This window comes from Bos indicus x Bos taurus, chromosome 26 (assembly GCF_003369695.1).
Source record: "Bos indicus x Bos taurus breed Angus x Brahman F1 hybrid chromosome 26, Bos_hybrid_MaternalHap_v2.0, whole genome shotgun sequence".
NCBI classification, from domain to species: domain Eukaryota; kingdom Metazoa; phylum Chordata; class Mammalia; order Artiodactyla; family Bovidae; genus Bos; species Bos indicus x Bos taurus.
In genome coordinates, this window is record NC_040101.1 from 27,422,543 (window position 1) to 27,447,030 (window position 24,488).

The window sequence follows — 24,488 nt, forward strand, 5'->3', positions numbered from 1 at the left end:
CTTGGATGGTGCTTTGTGAGTCAACACCACTGCCTGGCCGAGCTTGCAGCCAGAGACCTCGAGCTTATAAGTGATTTATTCTTGGTCTCATATCCAGGCAAGGGCTGGAATCCAGCTTCCTGATCATCAGTGTATTGGTCCATTCCTCTGCTTATGGTCCCAGAAAGTCTTCCCCAGAAGAAAAAGTGGGTTCTAGTTCTTCCTCTCCTCCCAGAGCACAAGACTTCCCATCTGATAATCAACCTCCAAGCCTAAAACTGGAACCTCAACCCAATCCTAGAATATGGAGCTCCCAAATGAACTCTTGGCCCCAAGACTCGATGCTCAACTGCAATCGTGAATTCTGGACCCTGAAGTGAAAACTCCTCCTAGGGATAAAATCCTCACCCCAGCATGGAACTCAGACTCCCCAGACAGATGCACCAATACCTACCCCAAATCCTGCCTTCATATATTGCAGCCTCATCTCCCAGATAGAACCTTGTACCCTGGGAATCAACCGTTAGCACCAGAGAGCAAAGCCCCACCATCCTCAGAACAAGCCCTAAATTTTAGGAAATTCTGTTCTCAAAACCAGTCCAGGCTCTTCTTATATTTTGTTTCCTTAACACAACCTCAACTTGGGGACCAGATGAGGGGAACCCAAGCTCCCTAAAATACTTCCCTTCACATTTTGTAGTAGGAGAACTAGAGGACTCTCACGCAACGGAAACCCCCGTTTCGAGGAAGGCTGCACTCTGATGCAGAAAGCTCCATGTAAGTGGCATCCTGGTTACTCACAGCCTCATCCCACCACTTCCTCCATCCTCTTGGCTCCACACCAGGGTCGGGATGTCTGGCTTGTCTCCTCAGCCCCAGAGGATCTGCCACGCCTGGCTCAGGAGAGCAGAAAGCCCCTGTGCATCTCTCAGGCACTGGCTAGGTTCTTTGCACCCCCAAAAGAGGGGTTTTCCTTATTCATTCTTGGTCTGTTCAGATTTTCTTTCATTGTGATTCAGTCTTGGTAAGTTGCATGTTTCTAGGAATTTCTTCTAGGTTATCCAACTTGTTGGCATATAATTGTTCACAGTAGATGAAAATATAAGAGGAAAGCCCCCTACAATTCTTTGGGTTTATGTGGTATCCATTACAATGTCTCCTCTTTCATTAATGATTTTATTTATTTGAGTCTTCTCTCTTTTTTCTTAGTCTAGTTAAAGACTTGTCCATTTTGCTTATCTGTTTAAAAAACAAAACAGTTTTGTTGATCTTTTCTACTGTCATTCTAGTCTTTATTTCATTTAATCCCTTCCTTCTACTAACTTTGGGCTTAATTTGTTTTTCTTTTTCTAATTCCCCGAGGTATAAAATTAGGTTATTTATTTGAAATCATTCTTTTTTTTTCCTTAATGTGAGTATTTATCACTATAAACTTCCCTGTTAGAACTGCTTGTGCTGCATCTCCTAACATTCCATTGGTTTGCTAGGTTTCCACTTTCATTTGTCTTGAGACTTTAAAAATTTCCCTTTTGACTGTTCAGGAGCATGTTGTTTAATCATATTAGTGAATTTCCTCATTTTCCTCCTATAATTGATTTCTAGTTTCATATCATTGTGGTCAGAAAAAATACTCAATGAAATTCCAACCTTCTTTCAATACGGTAAGACTTGTTTTGTGGCTAACCTGGAGAACTGCTAAAGCATTCTTGAGCAAGAACAGAGGCATCACACTTCCTTTCTTTTTTTCAAGACAATTTTTTCTAAGACAAATTGCAAATTAAACTAAAAAGCTATAAGTATCAAAACAATACTATGTTAACATAAAAAAATAGACATATAGATCAATGGAACAGGATAGACAGCATAGAAATAAACCCACACATACACTGTCCACTAATTTTCAACAAAGATGCCAAGGATATACAATGGGGAAAGGATAGTTTCTTCAATAAAAGGTGCTAGGAAAACTGGATATCCACATGCAAAAAAAGTAAATGGACCCCCATCTCATAGCAGGTACAGAAATCAACTCAAAATGAATTAAAGATCTAAATGTAAGACCTAAAATCACGAAAATCCTGGAAGAAAACATAAGAGTTAAGCTTCTTGACACTGATCTTGGCAACGATTTTGGGGGGCTGACACTCAAAGCAGAGGCAACAAAAGAAAGTATAAACAAGTGAGACCACCTCGAATTAAAAAGGTTTTGCGTGCAAGGTAAAAAATAAAATGAAAAGGCACTCTGTGGAGTGGGAGAAAGTATTTGCAAGCTATATATCTGATAAGGGGCTAATTTCCAAAAATACATAAGAAACTCTTACAACTCAATAGCAAAAATAATAATAATACCAACTCGATCAAAAAACAGGCAAGGGACCCGAATAGTCATTTTTCCAAAGAAAACATACAAATGGCCAGCAGGTACATGATAATGTGCTCAATGCAAATCAGAACCACAGTGAGGATCAGAACGTGGTAAAGAACCTCCTGCCAATGCAGCAGACATGGGTTCGCTCCCTGATCCAGGAAGACCCACTCTGCCATGCAGCAGCTAAGCCCGTGGGCCACAACTATTGAGCCTGTGCTCTAGAAGCCCGGGAGCCACAACTACTGCAACCCACATGCCCTAGAACCCATGCTCTGCAACAAGAGAAACCACCACAGTGAGAAGCCCGCACACCACAACTGGAGCGTAGCCCCCACTCGCCACAATCAGACCACAAGTCAACAAAGCCCCAGCAGAGCCGAAAATAAATAAATAAAATGATTTTAAAAGACACAATGAGGTAACACCTCACACCTGTTAGGATGTCTACTATTAAAAAGACAAGAGAAAACAAATACTGACGAGGATGTGGAGCAAAGGGAGCCCTTGTACACTGCTGGTGGTGTAAACTGGGCAGAGCCGTTTTGGAAAACAGTGTAGAGGTCTCCCAAAAAATTAAAAGTAGACTACATATGACCCAGCAGCCCCACTTCCGAGTGTATATCCAAAGGAAACGAAATCACTTTCTTGAGGAGCTAATTTATACACCCAAGGTCATTGCCACATTATCCACGATAGCCAAGATATGGTAACAACCAAAGTGTCTACTGATGGATGAATGGATAAAGAAAATATAGTGTGTGTGTGTATATATATATATATGTATACACAGATATGTCTGTTTGCATGTATATAAATGGAATATTATTCAGCCATAAAAAGAAGGAAATCCTGCCATTTAGGGCAACATGGAGGAACATGGAGAGCCTAATACTAAGTGAAGTAAGCCACAGAAAAGATAAAGAAAAATAAATACCATATAATATACTCATTGGAAAAGACCCTGATGCTGGGAAAGATTGAAGGCAGGAGGAGAAGGGGAAGACAGAGGATGAGATGGTTGGATGGCATCACTGACTCGATGGACTTGAGTTTGAGCAAGTTCTGGGAGTTAGTGACAGGGAAGCCTGGCGTGCTGCAGTCCATGGGGTCACAAAGAGTCGGCTATGACTGAGCAACTGAACTGAACTGAATATCACTTATATGTGGATCTAAAAAAGGAGGGGTTGAACTGAAAGAAACAGAGAGTATAATAGTGGTTGCCAAGGGCTGGGAGGTGGAGTAAATGGAAATGTTGGTTAAAAATACAAACTTCAGTTACAAGGTAAGTTCTGAGTACCTAAGGCACAGCATGCTGACTATGGTTCCTAATACTTGTATACTTGAAATTTGCTAAGAGTAGATCTTAAGTGTTACCAAACAAACAAAACAAAGTAACTATGTGAGAAGATGGATGTGTTAATTAACTTGATTGCAGGAATGATTTCATAATATATACATATACCTATCACCACACAGTACACTCTAAGTGTATTACAATTTTATTTACCAATTATACTACAACGAAGCAGGGTTGGGGGAGGAGGCTGTTTCCTGCCATCAAGAGGAGTCAGGAGTCAAGGACAGAATCTGTTGCCTCCATCAGGACAGGCACTCCCTCGGGTCCGAGCTCTGTCTTTGCACCAGGAAGCTAAAGGAAAGTGCGAGGTCTCCAGGCAGGAAGAGGTCCTCGCTGGGCCTGCTGGGGTCAGGACGAGGTTCTTCACGAACTCCAGTCTAGCCTGAGAGCCAGGGTCAAGAACGGATATTAACCTAATGTTGATTCCGGACCTATGAAGAGGCCTAGAAAGAGGCTGGAACAGGACTCAGAAGTACAGATTTGGGGGACTTCTCTGGTGCTCCAATGGTTAGGAATCCGCCTTCTAACAGTAGAGGATGCAGGTTCGAACCCTAGTCAAGGAATTAAGACCCCACATGCTTTGGGGCAACTGAGCCCATGCACCGCAAACACTAAACCTATGCACTCTGAAGCCTGCGTGCCACAATAAAAGATTCCGCAAGCGAACAACATAGCCAAATAAATAAATATTTTTTAAAAAGTACAGACTTTGATAATCCTGTGACAATCTGCACCTCAGTTTCTCCTGTGTAAAGTGGGGCCATGAATTCTGGTCATGGGCCCCAGTGAGAAATCAGAAGAAGTAGTAGGAGGGAATGGTTTGAGGCTGTTCAAATGCAAGGTTCACAGCCCTGTGAAGTCTCCAAGCTCAGGGCAGAGACAAAGAGCTTTTTTTCTCTCCTCTCTTCCCCTTTCCCACCTGCTGCCTCATTTCTCAGCCATTTTTCCGCATTCTCTTTTACTCTATGATCATCCATCCAGACCTTTGTGCTTTCCCTTCCCTTCACAGTTTAATAATTTAATAAGTACGGAGCCTCAGGGTGAGGGTCTGGGGCTTTGATCTCAATTCTGGGAAAACAAGAGTAGCCTTGGCCTGTCTGGGCTGATTTATGGCCACCTTTTATGGTTTGTGTGTGTATGCTGGGGGAACTGGCCCCCACGGAGAGCGAGGAGCCACCTGAGAAAGCCTGGCCAGGTTGGGACTGAAAGCCACGGCAGAAGCCAGAGGCACATCACAGCACAGGTGCCAGGGCCCCGCCTCCACCCACCTGGGAGCCACCTGTGACAGACAGAGGGGGCATTAACTATTGATGGTGTCCCAGCGGGTAGGAATGGAGCCAAGAGCTCAGAGCCAGCTCTGTCCTGCTCTCTCCTCTTGGCTCTAAGGTCTCAAGGCCTTGGGTAGGACACAGCTTGCAAGGGAAAACTCAAACACCAGCATGCTCACCCCTGACTTCCCAAGATGCCCCCGCCCCATGCACAGCCAAGCTCTTCCAAGCTGAGCCACCTGTATGCCTCACTGACCACTGCCTCAGAGGTCAGAATCCTCCAACACATATCCATACAGGTGGCACCTCTCCAAATCTTCAAGTCGACCTTCTAAAGTGTCTCCCAAATCAATCTGCTTGCCTAGCTGCTCACAGCCCTGCCCTGGGAAAAGCCACACCTCTCCTCCCCTGGAGGAACAGGAACCTCCAGCCTCGTCCTCCCCTGCCCCTCTCTCTTGCCCCAGAGCCTTCCAAAGCATCTACAAGATCTTATCACTCTTCTGCTCAGTGTGTGCTCAGCTGCTCAGTTGTGTCCGACTCTTGGTGACCCCAGCCACTCAGTCATGTCTGACTCTTTGTGATGCCTGTAGCTCCTCTGTCCATGGAATTTTCCAGGCAAGAATACTGGAGCAGGTTGCCATTTCCTACTCCAGGGGATCTTCCCCACCCAGAGATCAAACCCGAGTCTCTTGCGTCTCCTGCATTGGCAGGGGGATTCTTTACCGCTAGTGCCACCTGGGAAGCCTTCTCTTCTTTCAATAGCTGCCCTCAGGATGGTACACATCACAGTTGCCACAAGCATTCGTCCCCCTCAGGTGTCCCTCTGGAATTAACTTCTGCCATCCAGAAGAGGTCATCCAGCAAGGTCAGAGCCTTAAGACCTCATTAGCACCTGGTCCATCCAGGTGTCTGACCTTGGACAAGTCACTTCCTCTCTCCAGGTCTGAGAACTCTAGACCTGGGCTGAGAAAGGAGCTAAGACATAATGACCTCTAGGGTCTACTTGGGTTCTGATGTTAGAAGTCAGTAACCATGCCTCTTCCACCACCCCCATGCACATACCTGACCAGCTTCAGGGAAAATGTATTCTAAGGACATTTGCTGGTAAGATCAGGGTTTAGAAAGGAAAGCAAAGCAAAGCAACCACAGAGAAGAAGGGCTCCTGGCCCCTTCTGCCACTGCTGTCAGAACCGGATGAGCGATTCATAGGCCACGGGCATCTCAAGGGCAGAGATGACATCCAGTGCCCCTCTCCCTATTCTTCACGCCCAGCACCAGGCCCAGCACAGAGGGCATCAACACATGAAATGAATCAGCTGGAGCATCCTCACAGTTGCATTCAACTCTGATAAGGGCAAAGTGTCTCCTCTCCTCGCTCTCAAGGGTACCCGGACACCCCCACCTAGACACACCCACAGCCCCATTCCCTGGAGAAGGTCAGCCTTTCAGTAGATGCCAGGCAGAGGCTGGGGGTCAGCCAAGGGGAAAGACGAAGATGAAAGCCAGGAGCATGTGGAAGTGCCACCACCCTCATCGAAGGACAGAAACCTCCCTGGCAATGTTCTCCCTTTCCTGCCCCCACCTAACCTCTGGAGCAGCCAGCATGGCATGACGGGGCAACAGAGGCAAAGAATGCTATCTGGAAAAGCCAGTAGACATACTTCCGTCCCCTCTCAATCATCCCAAGAGGGTTCTCTCTCCTCCTCCTGCCCCGCCCCCACACAGACAGCCTGTGGGACCAGCAACTTGCTTCCACAGGTAGAGAGGCAAGGGAGCAGCCATTCAGTGATTTTCTGCAGGAAGTTCCATGGCCTGGAAGGCTGGGATGACACCAGCCAGGACTCAGCCCTCCCCAGTGGCTCAGTCGTAAAGAATCCACCTGCAGTGCGGGAGACCCAGGTTCGATCCCTGGGTCGGAAGATTCCCTGGAGGAGGGCATGGCAACCCACTCCAGTGTTTCTGCCTGGAGAATCTCATGCACAGAGGCTATAGCCCCTAGGGTAGCAAAGAGTGGGACACAACTGAAGTGACTTAGCACACACATACTCAGAGCCAGCTCTGTCTTCAACACGGGCTTGTGTCAGACCCCTTCCAGGAGCGCCCTTCTCTGCGCCCCACACCCAGCTCAGTATCCTCAACTGGGGTGGTACTGTCTTCTCTGAATGGCTTTTTTATGTTTTGCCACCCCTCGCAGCTTGTGGGATTTCAGTTCCCTGACCAGGGATTGAACTCAGGCTCTCGGCAGTGAGAGCACAGGGTCCTAACCACTGAACCACCAGGGAGCTCCCCTACTGGGGTGCTTTTTAAAATATTGGAGAGTTGTTTTTTTAATGACACAGGTGACCAGTGACATTTAATGGGCAGGGGTCACGGATGCTAAATGAATAGTTCCACACCCAACATGGCAGGAGCAGCCCTGCCCCCAGGAACACAAAGCCAACCCCTACTCATTTTCAGATCACTTCCCTGGTCATTTCACTACCCAGACCCCCAAGACCAGGTCACGTTCCTCCAAGTTCCCAGTCTTCTCTCTCACAGTCCTTATCCAAATATTAGTGCTGTGTAAGAAACTGATGGTGAAGGATAGGGAGGCCTGGCGTGCTGCAGTCCATGGCGTCGCCAAGAGTCGGACATGACTGAGCAACTGAAAGACAAAGACGAGAAACTAAAGAGTTGGCAGAACAGTTAAAGCCGTGCCCCAGCCTCCAGGGGTGGAACACAGCTCTCCGCCTCTAGTGCGGGCTGCACACACGACGTCCTTTCAAAGAGTGCGAGGTGGAGGAGAGGAAAGTGCACCTTCAGCTTCACAGTGGAGAAGCCTGATGAGCTCTACCTCAGCCTGTGACCAAGGTCCTCAGCCACAGCGATGAGTCATGCTGATGACACTTACTGTTCATATGATGCAACTAAAATGGGACTTCACCGCTATGGTCTTTCTCTCCGAAACCTATAACCATAGTCTAATCATGAGAATATCAGACAAATCCCAGTGAAAGGACAGTCTACAAAATATCTAACCAACACTCCTCAAAATTGTCAAGGTCATCCAAAACAAGAAACGTACGAGAAACTGTCACAACCAAGAGGAGCCTAAGAAAACACAACTGTATATATAAAATGTAGTAGCTATAAATACAATGTGGCATCTTGGATGGGAGCCTGGTACAGAAAAAGAACACGGGGGAGAACTGAAGAAATCAGAGTGAGGTACAGACGTCAGTTGAGGACCATCTTCAATACTGGCTCACTAATGTCACACATGTTCCATACTAAGGTAAGATGCTAAGGATGAAGGCCACCGGACATGGACTACATGGAAACTCTACTATTCTGCAATAATTCGGTAAATCTAAAACTGTTCTAAATGAAAAGCTGTGTGTGTGTGTGTTGTTTTTTTTTTTTTTTTTTTAAGAGTTGTAGGGCCAAAGTCAGAGAGATCTTGGCTAGAATCCCAGCTCCACCTCATACCAGCCATGTGAGTTTGGGCAAGTTACTTAACCTTTCTGAGCCTCAGTTTCTGCATCTATGTGCTGTGCTTAGTCGCTCAGTTTTGTTTGACTCTTTGCGAGTCCATGGACTGTAGCCCGCCAGGCTCCTCTGTCCTTGAAGATTCTCCAGGCAGGAATACTACAGTGGGTTGCCATGACCTCCTCCAGGGGATCTTCCCAACCCAGGGATCAAATCCAGGTCTCCCACATTGCAGGGGGATTCTTTATTGTCTGAGCCACCAGGGAAACCCATTTATGCATTTATAAATAGGGATAATAATCATACTTACTTCACATGACTGTTTTAAAGGTTAAAGGGGATAATAGGTGTAAACAGCTTAGCATAGTCTCTGGCACATAAGTGTGAGTAATTGCTATCATATTCTGATTCATTTGTTCATTTGCTGTTCTTGTTCTGAGCTAACTCCCAGACTGGAAGGGGAGCTCCATGGCAGCAAGCCCTCATCTTCTTGTGTTTTACCATATCCTCAAGCCTAGGAGAACAGCTGCCTCATCACTGATGCTTAGTCTGTGTTTGTTAAACAACAGAATGAGCCCTTCCCATCAGAGTATCCTTGGAACCCCAACTCTCACCCTGGGAGAACTTCAGTTCTGGAGCCCAGCGCAGAGCCCTGCCTACCCCCAGATCTTCAGCTAGAGCACAGAGAAAGCCAAAGCCTCCCACCTGCCTTCCGGTGACTCTTCCTCCTCTCTGAGCCCTGCTTCTCTCTCCACCCTGCCCCACAGACATCAGCACCTGCTCATTTCCTAGAGCAGCAGGATCCGCGTAATGACCTCTGATAAACATCTTTTAATAAACCCTGTAGCTGGATCTGTCATCCAGAAGCTATAGTCTCCTCACTTCCTGCTCTCACCGCCATCTCCTCCCACTTCCTGGGCTGGCCCATTAGTGCCTCTGGTCTCACCAGGTAGACCTTCAGGCCCCCAAGGCCCCTGGACTCTGGCTTGCTGAGGAATGGCCAACAGGCTGCCCCGGCTATTCCATAAGCCAGACTCTCCCGACCGGCCTGGAGTCTCAGCAGCCTGGCCCAGGTCTGCCTGTGCCACCCAGCCTGACCACTGGCCAGTCCACTTCCCTCCAGCCCTGCAGGCAGTTTTCCCAGGCGTTACCAAGGAGACCACTCACATCCTACCCAGGGTTGCCAAAGCAACCAGCTCAGTGAGGAGCAGCCCCTCAGCTTCCAGCCCCTGGGTGTGCAGAAGCAGGAGTGAGAGAGTCACAGGCCAACAGGAAATGGGCCCAGGCAGCTGGCACACCCAGGTGGAGGCAGCTCCCGCGTGCCCTGGGCAGTGCCCCACACGCTCCTGTCCTCCTTCCTCCCACCTCTTCCTTCTCTGTTACTGCCCTGGTGGTGCCCACACCACCACCATCTTTGGCTCTGATTTAGAGCCAATGCCTGGACCTCAATGTACACATCTTAGAACTAGGCGCTTGTCATCCCAGATGCTCAGGGAGAAGAAAGTCCCAATATGCAGAAATTCCCCCCAAGGCTAATTTTCTCCCTCATGAATTTTCTCCCTCATGAACTTTTGGTGTCCCAGTTAAAAATCCAAGTTGTGCCATTTCCTATTCTGGACAGACCTCTTAGAACACATGAGTCTCAGTTTTCTTGCCTATAAAATGGGAATAATACCTTCTTTCCACTTACTGAATGATTAAATGAATTAACCTACAAGAATGCACCCAGCATAGTGCCAAGCATCAGGTCTCACACTTCTTAAAAATCCTTTTTTTCTTCTGATGAATAAGAGCCCTCCTGGCCATAGCGATTGGTCAGAAATGCTTCCAGATTCACCCATGGGAAGCCTAGATGAGTCCATCAGCTTGGCTGTCCCACCCAGCCCTTTCAGCTTGACCTAGGACAGAGCCCTTTAGCTCCATTAACCTCCCAGCAGCTCAAGATGCTTCATTTGCTCCTCCTCTTTTCTCTGCGGATGCTGCAGTTTAAAGGAAATCACTACACTCATCTGCTCAAAAGCCACCCATAGCTCCTACTGCCGACAGGATCGACCCAAACTCATTCTGGCATCCGAGGCCCTGTGAGATCTAACCTCAGTCTATCTTCAGAGGTCGACCCGTTCATCTCCCCACTGTGGGTCTCGCCTCCCAGATGGGAAGGACTGCTCATTGTCTCTGCCAGCACCTTGTATTTTCCTGCTTCTGTGCCTTTGCCTCCATGCCCTCACCAAGGTGCCCTTGAATGTCCATTCCAAATCTCCATCCAACTTCAGGCTCCTCTCCTCTGGGAAGCCTGATTTCACCAACTCCAAGAATACCAGAATGGGTGTGTTCTGAGGCCCCACAGCCTTGATAGTTCTCAGACTCTGAGGCATAATGAGGCAGAATGACCTGGGGCTCCTGTTAAATATGCAGGTTTGGGAGTTCTATCACCAAGGTGTTCTGAGACAGTTGGTCTGGCCTGGGGGCTGGGAACCTGCATTTTAGATGTGTTTTCAGTTGATGCTGATGCTGGCGAGAGAAAAACCTCACTTTGAGAAACACTGGCCCAAAGGAACATAAAGTTCCCTTGAAAGTGTCCGATGACTGGCTGATGGGTCTGCAGAGGAGGTGGGAGGGGTGGGGTCGGGGGTTGGAAAGGAGCATCAAGAACCCTATGGTACTCTCTTTCCCTCTTCTGGGAAAGAGGCCAGGAGACTGCTCCCCAGTTTCTCTAACACAATGGAAGACAGGGCCCACCCAGAGTGAATTCTATGGTGGCAAAATGTATAGTGGTTGCAAGAGTGAACTCTAAAATCAGAGAGACGTGGGTTTGAATCCCAGTTCCATCAGTTTCAAACTGTGTGGTCTGGGATTAGCTATTTAACTTCTCTGAGCCTCTCTTTCCCCATCTATAATGGTGACAACGATAGCTCCTCACTCAGAAATAATCTACACAGAAGCACTAGGCACCCAATAACCACCCAACACATGTGGCTGCTCTTATGTTACTGTGATGGCTAACAGTACAGAGTTCAAAGGCCAGACTAGATAAAAACCCAACAGGGTGTGCAGGACAGATGCTCCAGGTTCAGCATAGGGGCTGTCTCAACTCAGCTCTCTGAAGTCTTGGTGTGGCAGAGGAGGCCCCCAGCCCCCACCCCTTCACAACGCCAACTCTGTCTGCTGCAAGGCTGGGGGGTGGACAGATGAGCTAACCCAACATGCAAGTGTCATGACAGCCAAGTGAGGAGCCCAGACAAGGGCTGTGGGAATATCTGTGGGTCAAGCAAAGAATGGAGGCCTTGAATTTCCGATGATGGCAGTCTGGGTCATGACGCTGAAGACTATTGATAGGAGAGGGGCAGATGAAAGGAATACTTTAGGAGGATCCCTTTCGCAGCATCAAAGGAGGAATGAGAGGCAGAGGGGTCAGCTACTGCAATACCTGGACTGGGGACCCAGATGAGGGGGAGTACCAGCAAGGCTCTGAAGGCTGAAAAATGGCTAGGACCTTGTCCTAGGCAAATGCACCCCCCAACCCCACCCCAGAGCAGTGAGGAGGTTAAGAGTCTGACAGACAAGTTCCTGTAGCTCACTCTGGTCCACCTCAAAGAGTCAAAGCTCCTCGGTCAACCTCAGATACTCCCCCCTCTGCCTGCCAGGAGCCTCGGCCACCACAGAAAAAAGCCTTTGAAGACAACAGATGTCTGGTGGGTACAACCCCCAGCCAAAGCCGGAGGGGGATGATCCCCCCTACATCCGTCACAACCAGTGGCTTTATCAAATGTCCAATTCAAAAGCACCAGCTTTAAAAAGATGGAAGGCTCACTCCGTGGTATAGACCCAAAAGAACCGAAAATAGGTGTTCAAACAAAAACTTAAACACAAATCTTCACAGCATAAAATTCACAGTAACCAAAAAGCGGAACAATCTCAATAGCCATCAGCTGGGAAGTGCGTGAACAAAATGCGGCAAATCTACACAGTGGAATGTTATTCAGCCACAAAAAGGAAAGAAGGTACACATTAGGACATGGACGAACCTTGAAAGCACTAGGCTAAGTTAAAGGAGCCAGACACACAAGGACAAATGTACTATGAGTCCATCTAAGGGAAATGCCCAGTGTGGGCAAATGCATAAAGACAGAAAGCAGACTAGTGGCTGCCGGGGATTCAGGCGAGGGAGTAATGAGGACTGACTGCTTCACGGGCACAGGCTTCCCTTCTGGGGTGATGAAAATGTTCTGGAACTACATAGAGTGGTGGCTGTACAATATTGTGAATGTACTAAATGCCACTTAAAATGCTAAAACGGTGAATTTTATGTTATGTGAATTTTACCACAATAAAAAAAAAATGACAGAAGGTGGTCTTTCCCATCCCCATCCCATCTATGGGTGACCATGGCAGACTGAGTTGGAGGAAAGCCTCCCCGAAGGCTTTCCTAGTTACCTTCCCCCCAGTACCAAGCACCAAGTAGGCAGGCACTCAGAAAGAGAGAGGGAAGGATGAAGATCTCTGTTCTCTGTATCTGTCTCCATGAAGCATGAACCCCCTACTCCAGTCACCCTGGGCCCATCACTGAGAACATCTATACACATTTACTCACCCTGCCCCAAGCCTTTGCTGCACGTCCCTTGCCCTACCTCCTGTCCATATCTAGGACTCCCACTGCACCCCTTGCCATCTACCCAATTTCTACAGTTCCTTCCATGTCCAACTCAAATTCTTCCCTGATTCCCCATTTCTGACCTCTGCTCACACATATCTGGGATTTTAACAATCCAAACAAGTATTTGATGCCATCCCTTCCCTCAGCCCCACCTTATCAAGTAGATCTTCATTCTGTGAATGTCCAGGGATGTCACGAGCCCTCACCCCTGACCCAGGGACATAACCAGCTCTACATAACTATCTGTTGGTCCTTATCCAGGATCTATACCTTGGACCTCTCCCGTGGACACTCCTAGACCAACACTGTTCAGACCCCAGTGTGAATCACCATCAGTGGAGTGAGGTCAGGGTGTCTTCAGGAAGAAGACTGAAGTCTACCACCTGACAGGTGATGGAAGAGCTTCATTTCATGTCAGCCTGACAGCCAGACCAACCTTAGATCTCTAATGAGTCCCAGGGTCCCCATTATGCCAGGTCCTTTCCAGTTGTTTTAATTAAAACGGTGAGAAATCAATAGATGGCAATTATGGAAGGAGAAAAAACAATCGAGAGTTCCCTGCCCCCAGTAAATTTCTGGATGGACACTGATAAGAAGCAGAGTTGAAATTCTGGGTGAGTACAAAGGAGAATTTGGGGTGGACAGTCTTAGAATCACAGCCAGTATCAAGGTCATACCAATAAAATGGGGGTGGAATTCTGGATGACCGTTGATGTATCAGAGAAGACCCCTAGCTCAATGCTGACATAGTTAGAAAGGAACTTGGAGTGAACATTAAAACAATCACAGAATAAAACTGATGGTTCTCTTAGGATGGGGAAAAGTCAGGCTGAGAAGCCGAATCAGGAGACCCTAGACGAAGGACGGAAGTCAGCTTTCTTGGCATGTTCTAATCCATCTCAGCCTCGGTAAGAGCAGAACCAAAATTCTCATGGCCCCTCCTGTAGGTGTGTGGTTAGGGACAGGGGAGAATGGATCCTGGAAAACCAAGCCAGAAGGGAGATGGCCAGGAGAGGGAGACTGCTGGGGTGAGGAAAATTTCTCCCCCATTTACTTCCACTGAATAAGAACTGATCCCTATCAATCAGGGAGGCAGCGCAAGGCGACTTTCTCAGGCCAGACAGGTGGGGAGTCAGGCAGAGGAGGAGGCCAGGGTGGGAGCAGGGAGATAGGCGGGCCTCAGACCCTGTCCTGCCCACTCCCTCCCTTGTCAAAGACTCCAGTCCCAGAGACTTCACATCCCTACAATCCCAAACTGTAGGTTAAAAAAGCGGTGCAATTACGGAAGCCTTCTCTGGGCTTCCCTAGGGTCATGGATGGAACACAGCCTTCTCAGGGTAATTGATGAGCATTCCAGCGCCGAGTCAGCTCACTGGCCCCCAGCTAACTCCTGCCCTTGAAGGAGTCAGCCTGACTTTGCCACCTTCTCTTGACTGGCCCATTGAGTAAATGGGCAAATCATTCTCCCTTCCCCTCATTTCTCTCCCTTGTAAGAGAGAACATTGAACTGGATGACAAACACAAGTTCCACCATCATTAGGAATCTGTTTTCAATGTTCAGAAAGTCATCATACATGCAATACTTACAGCTTATTTCTGATGATTAAAAATGATACTTGCCTGCAATACTTACAGCTTATTTCTGATGATTAAAATTAATATTTGCTTATTGTAGAAATTTTAGAAAAGAGCAAAATATTAAAAAGAAAAGAAAAACTCTAATAAGATCTCATTACCCAGAGGAAACCATGGTTAACCTTTTGGAAACTTTCTTTCCAAGGTTGCTTGATTTCTATGGGGGAGGGGCATCCATGACATTTTAACAAAATTGGGCTCTACTGTTTATGCAGCTTTGCCACTGCTTCTTACAACTGTCATTATGCTGCTGTGAGCATTTTCCCAAGTGATCAAATGCTCTTCAAAAATACTATTTTAAAGGTTGCATAATACTCCACCAAGAGGATTCACCACGATTACAGGGCATTTAGATTGTTTTCTAGTACAAACAACACTGCCATAGCATCCTAGGCTCGTGTACAAGTATTTGCCTTCATCTCCATTTCTTCAGGATCCATTCTGCAGGCAGAATCACAAGGCCAATGAAAATGATATTTTAAAAGGGATTGATGTGTGCCACCATATTAATTTTCAGAAAGACACAACAAACCCACTGATGTGCCCAAGGTGAGTGAGAGGTGGTTTTGGAAGTGTCAGAGTTAGAATGCAGGATTGTGGTCCTGTCTCCTCTCCTCTCCCCAGTTCTGAAGGTTAACTGTCCAGCATAAGAGAGGGTAGTATTCCAAGACAGAAGATACAGGTCTGCAGTCTAGCTCTGCCGCTCTGGCTTTGGGATCCTGAAACAAGCATTGCTTCTCCTAACTGTGAAATGGGTATGACGAGCTCTGAGCACCATGCAGAGCAGTTTCCTTGCTCATTTGAAAAGGTATTTGTGAAAGTTCTTTGTAAACTTGCCCAAGAGCTTCCCTTCCTAACTCTTAGTCATCCGAATGCCCAGTCAGTACTGGCTGGTTTTCAGGATGATAGAAAAGGAGCTTTCTGAAGGGAATCAGTGGGCTCTGAGGGCCTGGGAAGGCCCAGGTGAGTCTTCAAAAGGTCAGAGACAGCACTGAAGAGGTAAAGCAAAGAACAGGGCCCGGCACCTCCCTTAAGGGTGCTGAGTAGGTCAGTGGACTTAAGAGGGCAAAGACCTTGAGATCTGTCTCAAGGCTCTCAGCCCATCCTTTCTAGAGTTCTGACTGGACATCTAGCTTTTGGGGAACCAGAAACCAAGCTGATTCAGTGGATACAAAAAGTCAGTAGCTGCAGAGGACTCCAGAGGCCACCAGCTCTGGTCCCTTCTTCCAGGCTGTTATTATTCGGCCCTGTATTTTTAAGACCCTCCAATCGGAAAGGCAACTAGTGTTTCCAGCCATCACCTCTCCAGCCATGGTTAGATGAAAAAGGAGACCGTGGTACTTCTCTTGGGAAGCACAGCTGGCCGGCCTGAGCACCCTGCCACACTTCCCCATCCACTGGGCAAATGCCCTTCCTCACCCCCTGCATCTGCACGCTCGCCTAGCACCGTGGCCTGAGGGGACTCCAGTGACGTTTCTGGTGTAGCTGGGAGAACTGCGTAGACCCCACGGAACGCCATCCTCCCTGATTTTCGCCATCATCACCGGCAGGCCCCCACCTCCAGCGCACCCCCAACGGTCAGGGGTTCATCTCCCGTCTCCAAAGACGCACAACAGGTGGCACCTGTGTGGCCTCCCCAACCACACCTCTCCACCTCTCCCTGCCCCTCCACCTGCACCCCAGTCCGCCAGCTGAGCCCGGCCCCGGCGGAGCCTTACCTTTGAGGTTTTGGGGGTGGGCCCGCGGCGCCCGGCTCGGGTTTCCTCGGGGCAGAGAGGGAATACTGGAGAAGTTGTTACCCATGGCATCCGGCCCCAGTGGGGTTCGGCACTCGCAGGGGGCAGGCGAGGCTGGGCTGGAGCGGAGGTACGGTGTGCAAGTGTGTGCGCGCGCCGGCGCGCGCGCCGCCGGGGGAGGGCCCTGGTGGGGCTGCGGCGGGGGGCGGGCGGGCCGCTCCTCTCCTCTCTGTGTCTGGGCTCCGCGGTCCTCGGCGGGTCCTGCCCGCCGCGGGGGTTCCTCGCGCGAGCCGGCTACCTGCCTGCCATTTTTCGCGGCGGGCGCGCCCCTGGGCCGGGGCCGGCGGCGCCCGGGGCTCCCTTCTTCGTCCCGCTGGCGCTCGGGTTCCGGCTGTTGGCTCCGGCACGCTTCCCCCCGGCCATAGAGTCGGGGCTCTCGGTGCGGGCGCTCAGCGGCTCGGCCTGCCCGGAGGCTCGGCGGCTTGGCGGCCGGCTGGGTCCCCGCCCGCGGGGACGACCGAGGCGGCGACGTGCGTGGTGCCCTCCCGCCGGCGGCTCGACATGGAGCGGGGCTCCGAGGAGCGCGGGGTGTGCTGGGCGCTCTCGCGGTGATGGGTCTCCCGCCCGCCCCCGACGCCGCGCTCCCGCCCCCGCCGGGTCCCCCGCGCGACCGCCGCCCCCGCCCCCAGCCGTCGCCAGGATTCCCTCGCTCCGGTTGTTATGGTGACAGCTGCGCCGGTGAATGAGCGTCTTAGTGACTCGCGCGCGCCCGCTCAGCCAGATGTGGCGCCGGGTGCGCGACGTTCCGGCCAACACTAGCCCTTCTTGGCCTGGCGGGGGAGCAGATAGGGGTCAAATATCAGACAGAGACTGGGGCTCCAAGGGTTGGGTTTATTCCCCTCACCAACAGTGGCGCTTGGTCTTGAAAACAAGGGAAACCATACAGTAAGAACGGTGAGCTCCCTGGATACCAGGCCCGGGACGAAGTAACTCTTATTTCCGATTTCTCTAGTAGCAGGTACAGTGCCTGGCATACAATAAAAGCTCCAGAAAAAAATAAATATATATATATATACTTTTTTTTTTAAGTGGATGATGACTGAATAAATGAAGTGAGATTAAGAGTCCCACCCACTCTTTCCTGTCTTGCAAGATGGCGGTTGAAAAGGCTGAGAAGCCGAATGCTAAGGAGAAAAAACCTGAAACCAAGAAGGCTGATGCTGGCGACAAGGCTAAAAAGGTGAAGAAGGTTAAGAAGGGGAAGCCCCACTGCAGCTGAAACCCTGTCCTGGTCAGAGGAGTTGGCAGATATTCCGATCAGCTACATATTCCAGGAAGGCCTTGTACAAGAGACAGTGTTCAGCAGCTAAATCCAAGGTAGGAAAAAAAAAAAAAAAGGTTCGAGTTCTTGCTACTGTCACAAAACCAGTTGGTGGCAACAAGAATGGTGGTACCTGAGTGGTAAGACTTCACAAAACGCCTAGGTATTACCCTACTGAAGATGTGCCTCAGAAGCTGTTGAGTCACGGCAGAAAACCCTTCAGTAAGCTTGTGAAAAAGCTGCGTGCCAGCGGCATCTCTCCCGGGACTATTCTGATCATCCTCACAGGGCACCACACAGGAAAGAGGGTCATTTTCCTGAAGCATCTGGACAGTGGCTTGTTACTTGTGACTGGGCTTCTGTCCCTCAATTGAGTTCCTCTGCGTAGAACACACCAGAAATTTGTCACTGCCACCTCCACCAAAATCGACATCACTGGTGTGAAAATCCCAGAACATTTCACTGACGCTTACTTCAAGAAGAAGAAGCTGCATAAGCCCAGACACCAGAAGGCTGAGATCTTCAACACAGAGAGAAATAGGAGATCACAGAGCAGTGCAAGGTTGATCAGAAAGCCGTGGACTCATAAATTCTGCAAAGAATCAAAGCTGTCCCTCAGCTCCAGGGCTACCTGCGCTCTGTGTTTGCTCTCACAAATGGAATTTATCCTCACAAAGTAGTGTTCTGAACTTCTTACAAAGAACCTAATTAAATAACTTGTCCATTAAAAAAAAAAAAAAAACACCCAGCACCTGACCCTTTGCTCTCTGTCAGCTCCAAGGGGCACTGGGACAAAGGCTCAGATCAAGAACCCCAGGCTGTTCAGTTGCTGGACACAAAAAGGCTTGGGGAGCCTTTAGATGAACACAGACTGGACCTAGAAGACTGGATGGAGGGCCAAGCCTCAGGGACAAATCTCAGGAACAAACTGTCAGAGAACCACCAACTCTGAACTGAGTGGTTCTGTCAGCTCCAAGAGGTGGGGGCCTCTGTGGCTTGCAGCAGTCAAAGAAAGCTTCCTGGAGGAAAGGGCCTTCAGCAAGTCACCTGTTCAAATGACTCATCCATCCTGAAGCTCAGCACTGATACTAGGACCTGCAGGAAGGGAAGGGAGTCATCTCCTACTTGGACAGGGGGGCATCTTCTTGTCCTTGTCTTTTTTTTTTTTTTTGGAGTATAATTCATTTACAATGTTGTGTTAGTTTCAAGTGTATAGCATAGTGATTCAGTTATACATATACATATGTCCATTCTTTTTCAGATCATTTTCCCATATAGTTTACAGTACTATCCTTCTCCCTGTCTGGTCAGGGCTAGAAGAGGAGCCAAGGTCCTGCTGGGAGAGGGAATCTGCCTTCCTTTTCCGCCACCTCTAGCTCCCTGACTGGTTTCAACAACTCTGATCCAGAATCCAGCAAGGACACGGGCTGGCTTCGGGCATGCCATCCATCCTCTTCTGGGTGGTTCTTTCCGCAAGTCTCCATGTGACAGCTCTTCATTATTCAGGCACAGTTCATGTATCATCTCCTGACCTTCTCTGACCAGCCCAGCCAGAGAACCCCCCCAACTCTCAGTTACGCTCCATACCATTACTCTGTGTTATCTTCTGGAATTAATTTGAAAGTAGACTTTCCCCCCTGGTTTATGGTCTACCTCCCCCCAAGGTGAGTGGAGCAGCAGGTCAACTCCATCCACCATGATGTCACCAGTCTCCAAGAGAGTGCCTGGTACATGACAGACTGTCCAACACTGCTTGTGAAATGGACGAATCCCCCTGGCTGCCAGGCGAATTCCACCAAGAGGCGTGGGAGGAAAGCCTCTGAACCATCCCTTTTTCCCCTCTCCTGCCCTCCACCCCCACCCCATTGCAGGCATCACATCCTTAAATGTCTGGGACTCCAGGCGAGCTAGAAATATCTTTGACAGCTGCTCTCTGGGGTCTGGAGGGAAAGACAGCTCCCTTCTCCGCCCCCCGCCTCTTAGATGCCCAGGATCACGTGCCCAGCCAGCTGCAGAATGGACGTGGCAGGTCAGGGGTGCTGTCTTTTTATGGGTGTATCTCCCCAAGGCTCATGCCAGCTGATGACTCATGCATCAGAAATCCATGGGCTCTGAATGGCAGCACACTCATCCGTTTGCACACACACTTTTACTCTCTCGCACACACTCACTTCTACACAAATATCCACACTCTCACACACTCATATACCCACTGAAGCCTGCTGGAATGAGGTCACTCTAGGCTGCTGCTGGCATCAGAATAAATCTGAAGACTGTATAGACGCGACTAGTTCCCCTGGAGAGTGTGTGAAGTGCAAGCCCTTGGTAGGATTTACTGACAGTGGCTGGGGGGGAAGCTTGTCATCTCCTTCCCTTCCTTAGGGGGATGGGCTGGGACATAGAAGGGATGGGGGCTGGTGAGGCCCCATGGTAGGGAGGCAGGGATGTCATGGGTCCCATGTGGTCTAAACCTGGGGCTCTGGGCCAAGCAGGGGAGAAATGGAGAAGGTCACAGGGAAGGGGAGACAAGGGGACCAGACACCGGTGCCTGCCTGAGGGGTCCAAGGCTCTGCTGCTCAGGACAACCTGACCCCAGGGAGCTGCACAGGAGGGCCAGAGGCATTAGGGACTGAGGCAGGGAACTGAAGGTAGGACAGAAACATCCCCTGATCTCAGAGGCTGAGAAGATAATGAGAGCATCCACGAGGCTGAGATTAGGGTGAGATGAGCGAGGCGTCCCTGTGTGATGAAATGTAAGGAGGCACTCGCCCTTAGAACCATGCAATGAACAGCCACCCTGCTCTTGCTCAGGCTTGAGTGTGATGCCTCTGAAATCTTGTACCCTATGTCATGGGTCCCCAACCAGTGGGCCACGGACCAGTACCAGTCCATGGCTTGTTAGGAACCAGGCCGCATGGCAGGAAGTGGGTGGTGGGTGAGCAAGTGGTGAGTGAGTGATCGAAGCCTCATCTGTTTTTGCCACAGGGCTTCCTCACAGTACTGCCTGAGCTCCGCCTCCTGTCAGATCAGCAGCAGCATTAGATTCCCAGAGGAGCACAAACCCTACTCTCACTGTGTCCCATCACCCCCAGATGGGATCATTTAGCTGCAGAAAAACAAGCTTAGGGCTCCCACTGATTTTGCATTATGGTGAATTGTATAATTATTTCATTCTATATCACAATGTAATAATAATAAAGTGCACAATAAGTGTAAAGTGCTTGAATCATTCCCCCACCCTATCTGTGAAAAAATTATCTTCCACAAACCCAGTCCCTGGTGCCAAAAAGGTTGGGGACCGCCGCCTTATGTCATCTCCCTAGACTGGCCCTAGTTTTCCCAAGGAGCTCTGTGCTATGGTGGGCGGGTGGAACACCACTGTCAACTCACTGTAGGTCTCTGGCCAGGCAGGGACCTCGAGGAGGTGGGTGTGGCTGCACGGGACCCAGAGCAGCTGAGGGTGACCCCTCCGGGGGACCTGTGCCTCAGAAACCCTTTCCTGGCAGGGGTGGTGGTTGGACCCAGCTCAGAGGAGCAAAGAACCACAGCACGCTTCTTCCCCTGGATGTTGGGTGGAATCCCTGAGACTTCAAGCATCCTTCACCAAAGAGGCTGCCAGGAGGCAGGGAAGTGGCCTCTGAGGCCCCGGGGGCCCTTCCCAGCCCCAATTACAAAGCGAGGAGGGAGAAGGAGGCTGCCAGGAAGAAGGTCTGGATGAAGTCACTGTTTTGGTGGCTTCAATGGAAGCTATTAATACCCATAAGGTGGTGCTCCAGCACCTGTCACCGTGGCAACCCCGCCTCCCCAGCAGTGTAGATTCTGAAAGCTCTGCCCAAGGGGGTGGGTGTCAGTGCATATGTGTTTGGCTGCGTGTACACGTGTGTCCGTGTGGATGCTGTGAGCGCTCACACCAATGCACAGGAGAAGGGGGGTACCCAAGGCGGGGACCCAGGGACAGTTTCAGCAGCAGCTCTGGCCCCCATCGCCCCTTCTCTCCCTTGCTTCTCTCCCTTCTGACCAGCTCCATTCTCTTGCTCCTTCTTCCTCTCTCTCCCTCCCTCCTCTTGTCTTTCTCGCTTCTTCCCCCTCTTCCCTGTTCCACCCTTGTCCTGCCATCTCTCTGCCCTTGCTGCTCCTTGCTCAGTCTCCTGCTGGTTCACCTCTCTCTTCCCCTCCTTTCTCACTATCCACATCTCCCAGATCAGTTCAAGTCTTCAAGAGTCTCCATGTGGATAAAATAATAAAATATTTGACGGAGAGCTTCCTTTCTTCCTTCCCTGAACCCCTAGAGACTGAGCCCAGAGCAAGCCACAGGATGGTCCCCCACCGGGCAGACAAGATGGAGTTCATCTAGGCTGAGCCAGGGCTCCCTTAAACTTCAACAGCTGACATCGCCCTCCCTGCTGAGAAGCTAGCCTTTAAACAGGAAACAGCCTCAGCCATCCCTGGCTAGGATACATGGCAGCTCTGAGGCCCAGCCCATAGTTAACATCATCAGACCACCATCCGAAAACACACAGAAGTGGTCCTGCCTGAACTGCAGGGGGTGGCTGGACGTGTTAGATGGGAGATCCCTGAGTGCCTGAACCATAGTAGATTCTTGATAAATATTTGACAAATCAATGAATCAATGTCAGTGAATTAACCTATCAATACAGCCACTCAGTAAGCCCAAGAGCCTTGCCCAGACCAGCCTTTCTGGCTGGCTCCCTTCTCTACAGCACCTTTGCCACAAAGTTTTCCTCGAGGCCAGGTCTTTCCTCTGAAGGACCGGAGTCTGTGCTAACCATCTTAGCATGCAATGGGCACCTTACTGCCCTGTTTCCAGGCGCTTCGGGATTCAGCTTCGTTCATTGCCCCAGCGACCCTTTTGAGCACTCTCTGTACATCTAGCATTGTGTGGAGTACAGTTTCCTTGCCAACACCATGAGGGAGCCTGTCCTATGCTTTCCTTAACTCCAGTATAGTTTCCTACCTCCCAGGGCCAAGTTTAGGGCTGAACACACTAGTAGGTCTCCATATTGTCAAGATGTCCGTTCTTCCCAACTTGAACTATAGATTCATTACATCCCAGGGAAAATCCCAACATGTTATTTTGTAGATGTTAACAAACTGATTCTCAAGTGTCCGTGGAGAGGTAAAAGACCCAGAGTAATGAACAGTATATTGAAGAAGAGCAAAGTTGGAGGACTGACATTAGCCAACTTCAAAATTTACTATGAAGCTGCAGTAATTAAGACAGTATGGTACTAGTGAAAAAATAGACAAATAGATAAATGAAACTGAATAAAGAGCCCAGAAATGGATTCACACAAACACAGTCAAGTAATCTTTGATGAAGGAGCAAAGGAATATAATGGAGCAAAGGTAATCTTCTCAACAAATGGTTACATGAACGACTGGACATCCACATGCAAAAGGGTAAATCTAGACATGGGCCTTACACCCCTACCCACAAAAATGAAATCAAAATGGATCACAGACCTATATGTTAAATGCAAAGCTATAAAACTCCTAGAAGATAACATAGGAGAAATCTAGACGACCTTAGCTTTGATAATGATTTTTGCAAAGATGACAAAGGTATGAACCAAGAAAGAAAGAACTGGTAATACCAGGGGGAAAGGACTGGGGGAAAGGACAGTTAGGGAGTTTGAGACTGACTTGTACACACTGTTTTATTTAAAATGGATAACCAACAAGGACCTCCTGTTAGCATGGGGAACTTTGTTCAATGTAGTGACAATTTACTGCTACTGTTAGCACAGGAGACTTTGCTCTATTTAGTGACAACCTAAATGGGAAAAGAACTGGATTAGAAGTATATACATGTATATACATAACTGAGTCACTTCATGTTATACCTGAAACTACCACAACATTGTTAATCAACTCTACTCCAATATAAAAACTTGATTCATTAAAATTAAATCTTCTGCTCTCCAAAAGACTCTGTCAAGGGAATAAAAAGACAAACCACACACTGGGAGAAAATATTTGCAAAAGACATATCTGAGATAGGACCGTTATCCAAAATACACAAAAAATACTTCAAACTCCACAGTAAGAAAACAACTTCATTTTTAAAATGATCCAAAGACCTGAACAGACACTTCACCAAAGAAAATGGCAAATAAGCATCTGAAGACGGTCCATATCTTATGTCATCAGGAAAACGTAAATCAAAACGATGATGCCACTGCAGAACTATTAGAGTGGCCAGAATCCAGAACACTGGCAACACCAAGCAGGACGCTGGGAACTCTCATTCATTGCTGGTGGGAATACAAAATAGTACAGCCTCCTTGGAAGACAGTTTGGTGGTTTCTTACAAAACTAACCGTTCTCTTAGCATATTATACAGCAGCTGTATTCCTGCATACTTACTCAAAGGGATTGAGAACTTATGTCCACAAAAAACCCGCGTGTGCATGTTTTTAACCATTTTGTTCATAATTGCCAAAACTTGGAGGCAGCAAAACGTCCTTCAGTAGATGAATGAACAAACTGTGGTACTTCCAGACATGGAATATTATTCAATGCTAAAAAGAAATGAGCTATCAAGCTATGAAAAGACACAGAGGAACCTTCATATATAATGAAATATTTATGAGTATTCGTTTAATGATTAATGAGGTTGACACGATGTTGTTTTATAGACATTTAAGTAAACATTTTTTAATTTTGATTTTGAAGTTTTCC

The 24,488-nt window shown here is 48.8% G+C and overlaps 1 protein-coding gene and 1 pseudogene across 1 annotated transcript in view; one reads left to right on the plus strand and one right to left on the minus strand.

The window, feature by feature from the left end:
• The window catches only part of NEURL1 (neuralized E3 ubiquitin protein ligase 1), a 74,472-nt gene extending 57,383 nt beyond the window's left edge, over positions 1–17,089 (minus strand). The window contains exon 1 of the mRNA XM_027529523.1: positions 16,448–17,089. Within this exon, the coding sequence (XP_027385324.1) occupies positions 16,448–16,532 (85 nt within the window). The 5' untranslated portion in view covers positions 16,533–17,089. The remainder of the gene's footprint in view (positions 1–16,447) is intronic.
• Positions 17,090–17,176: 87 nt separating this feature from the next.
• On the plus strand, positions 17,177–18,508 carry LOC113884601 (annotated as a pseudogene).
• Positions 18,509–24,488: the final 5,980 nt, after the last annotated feature.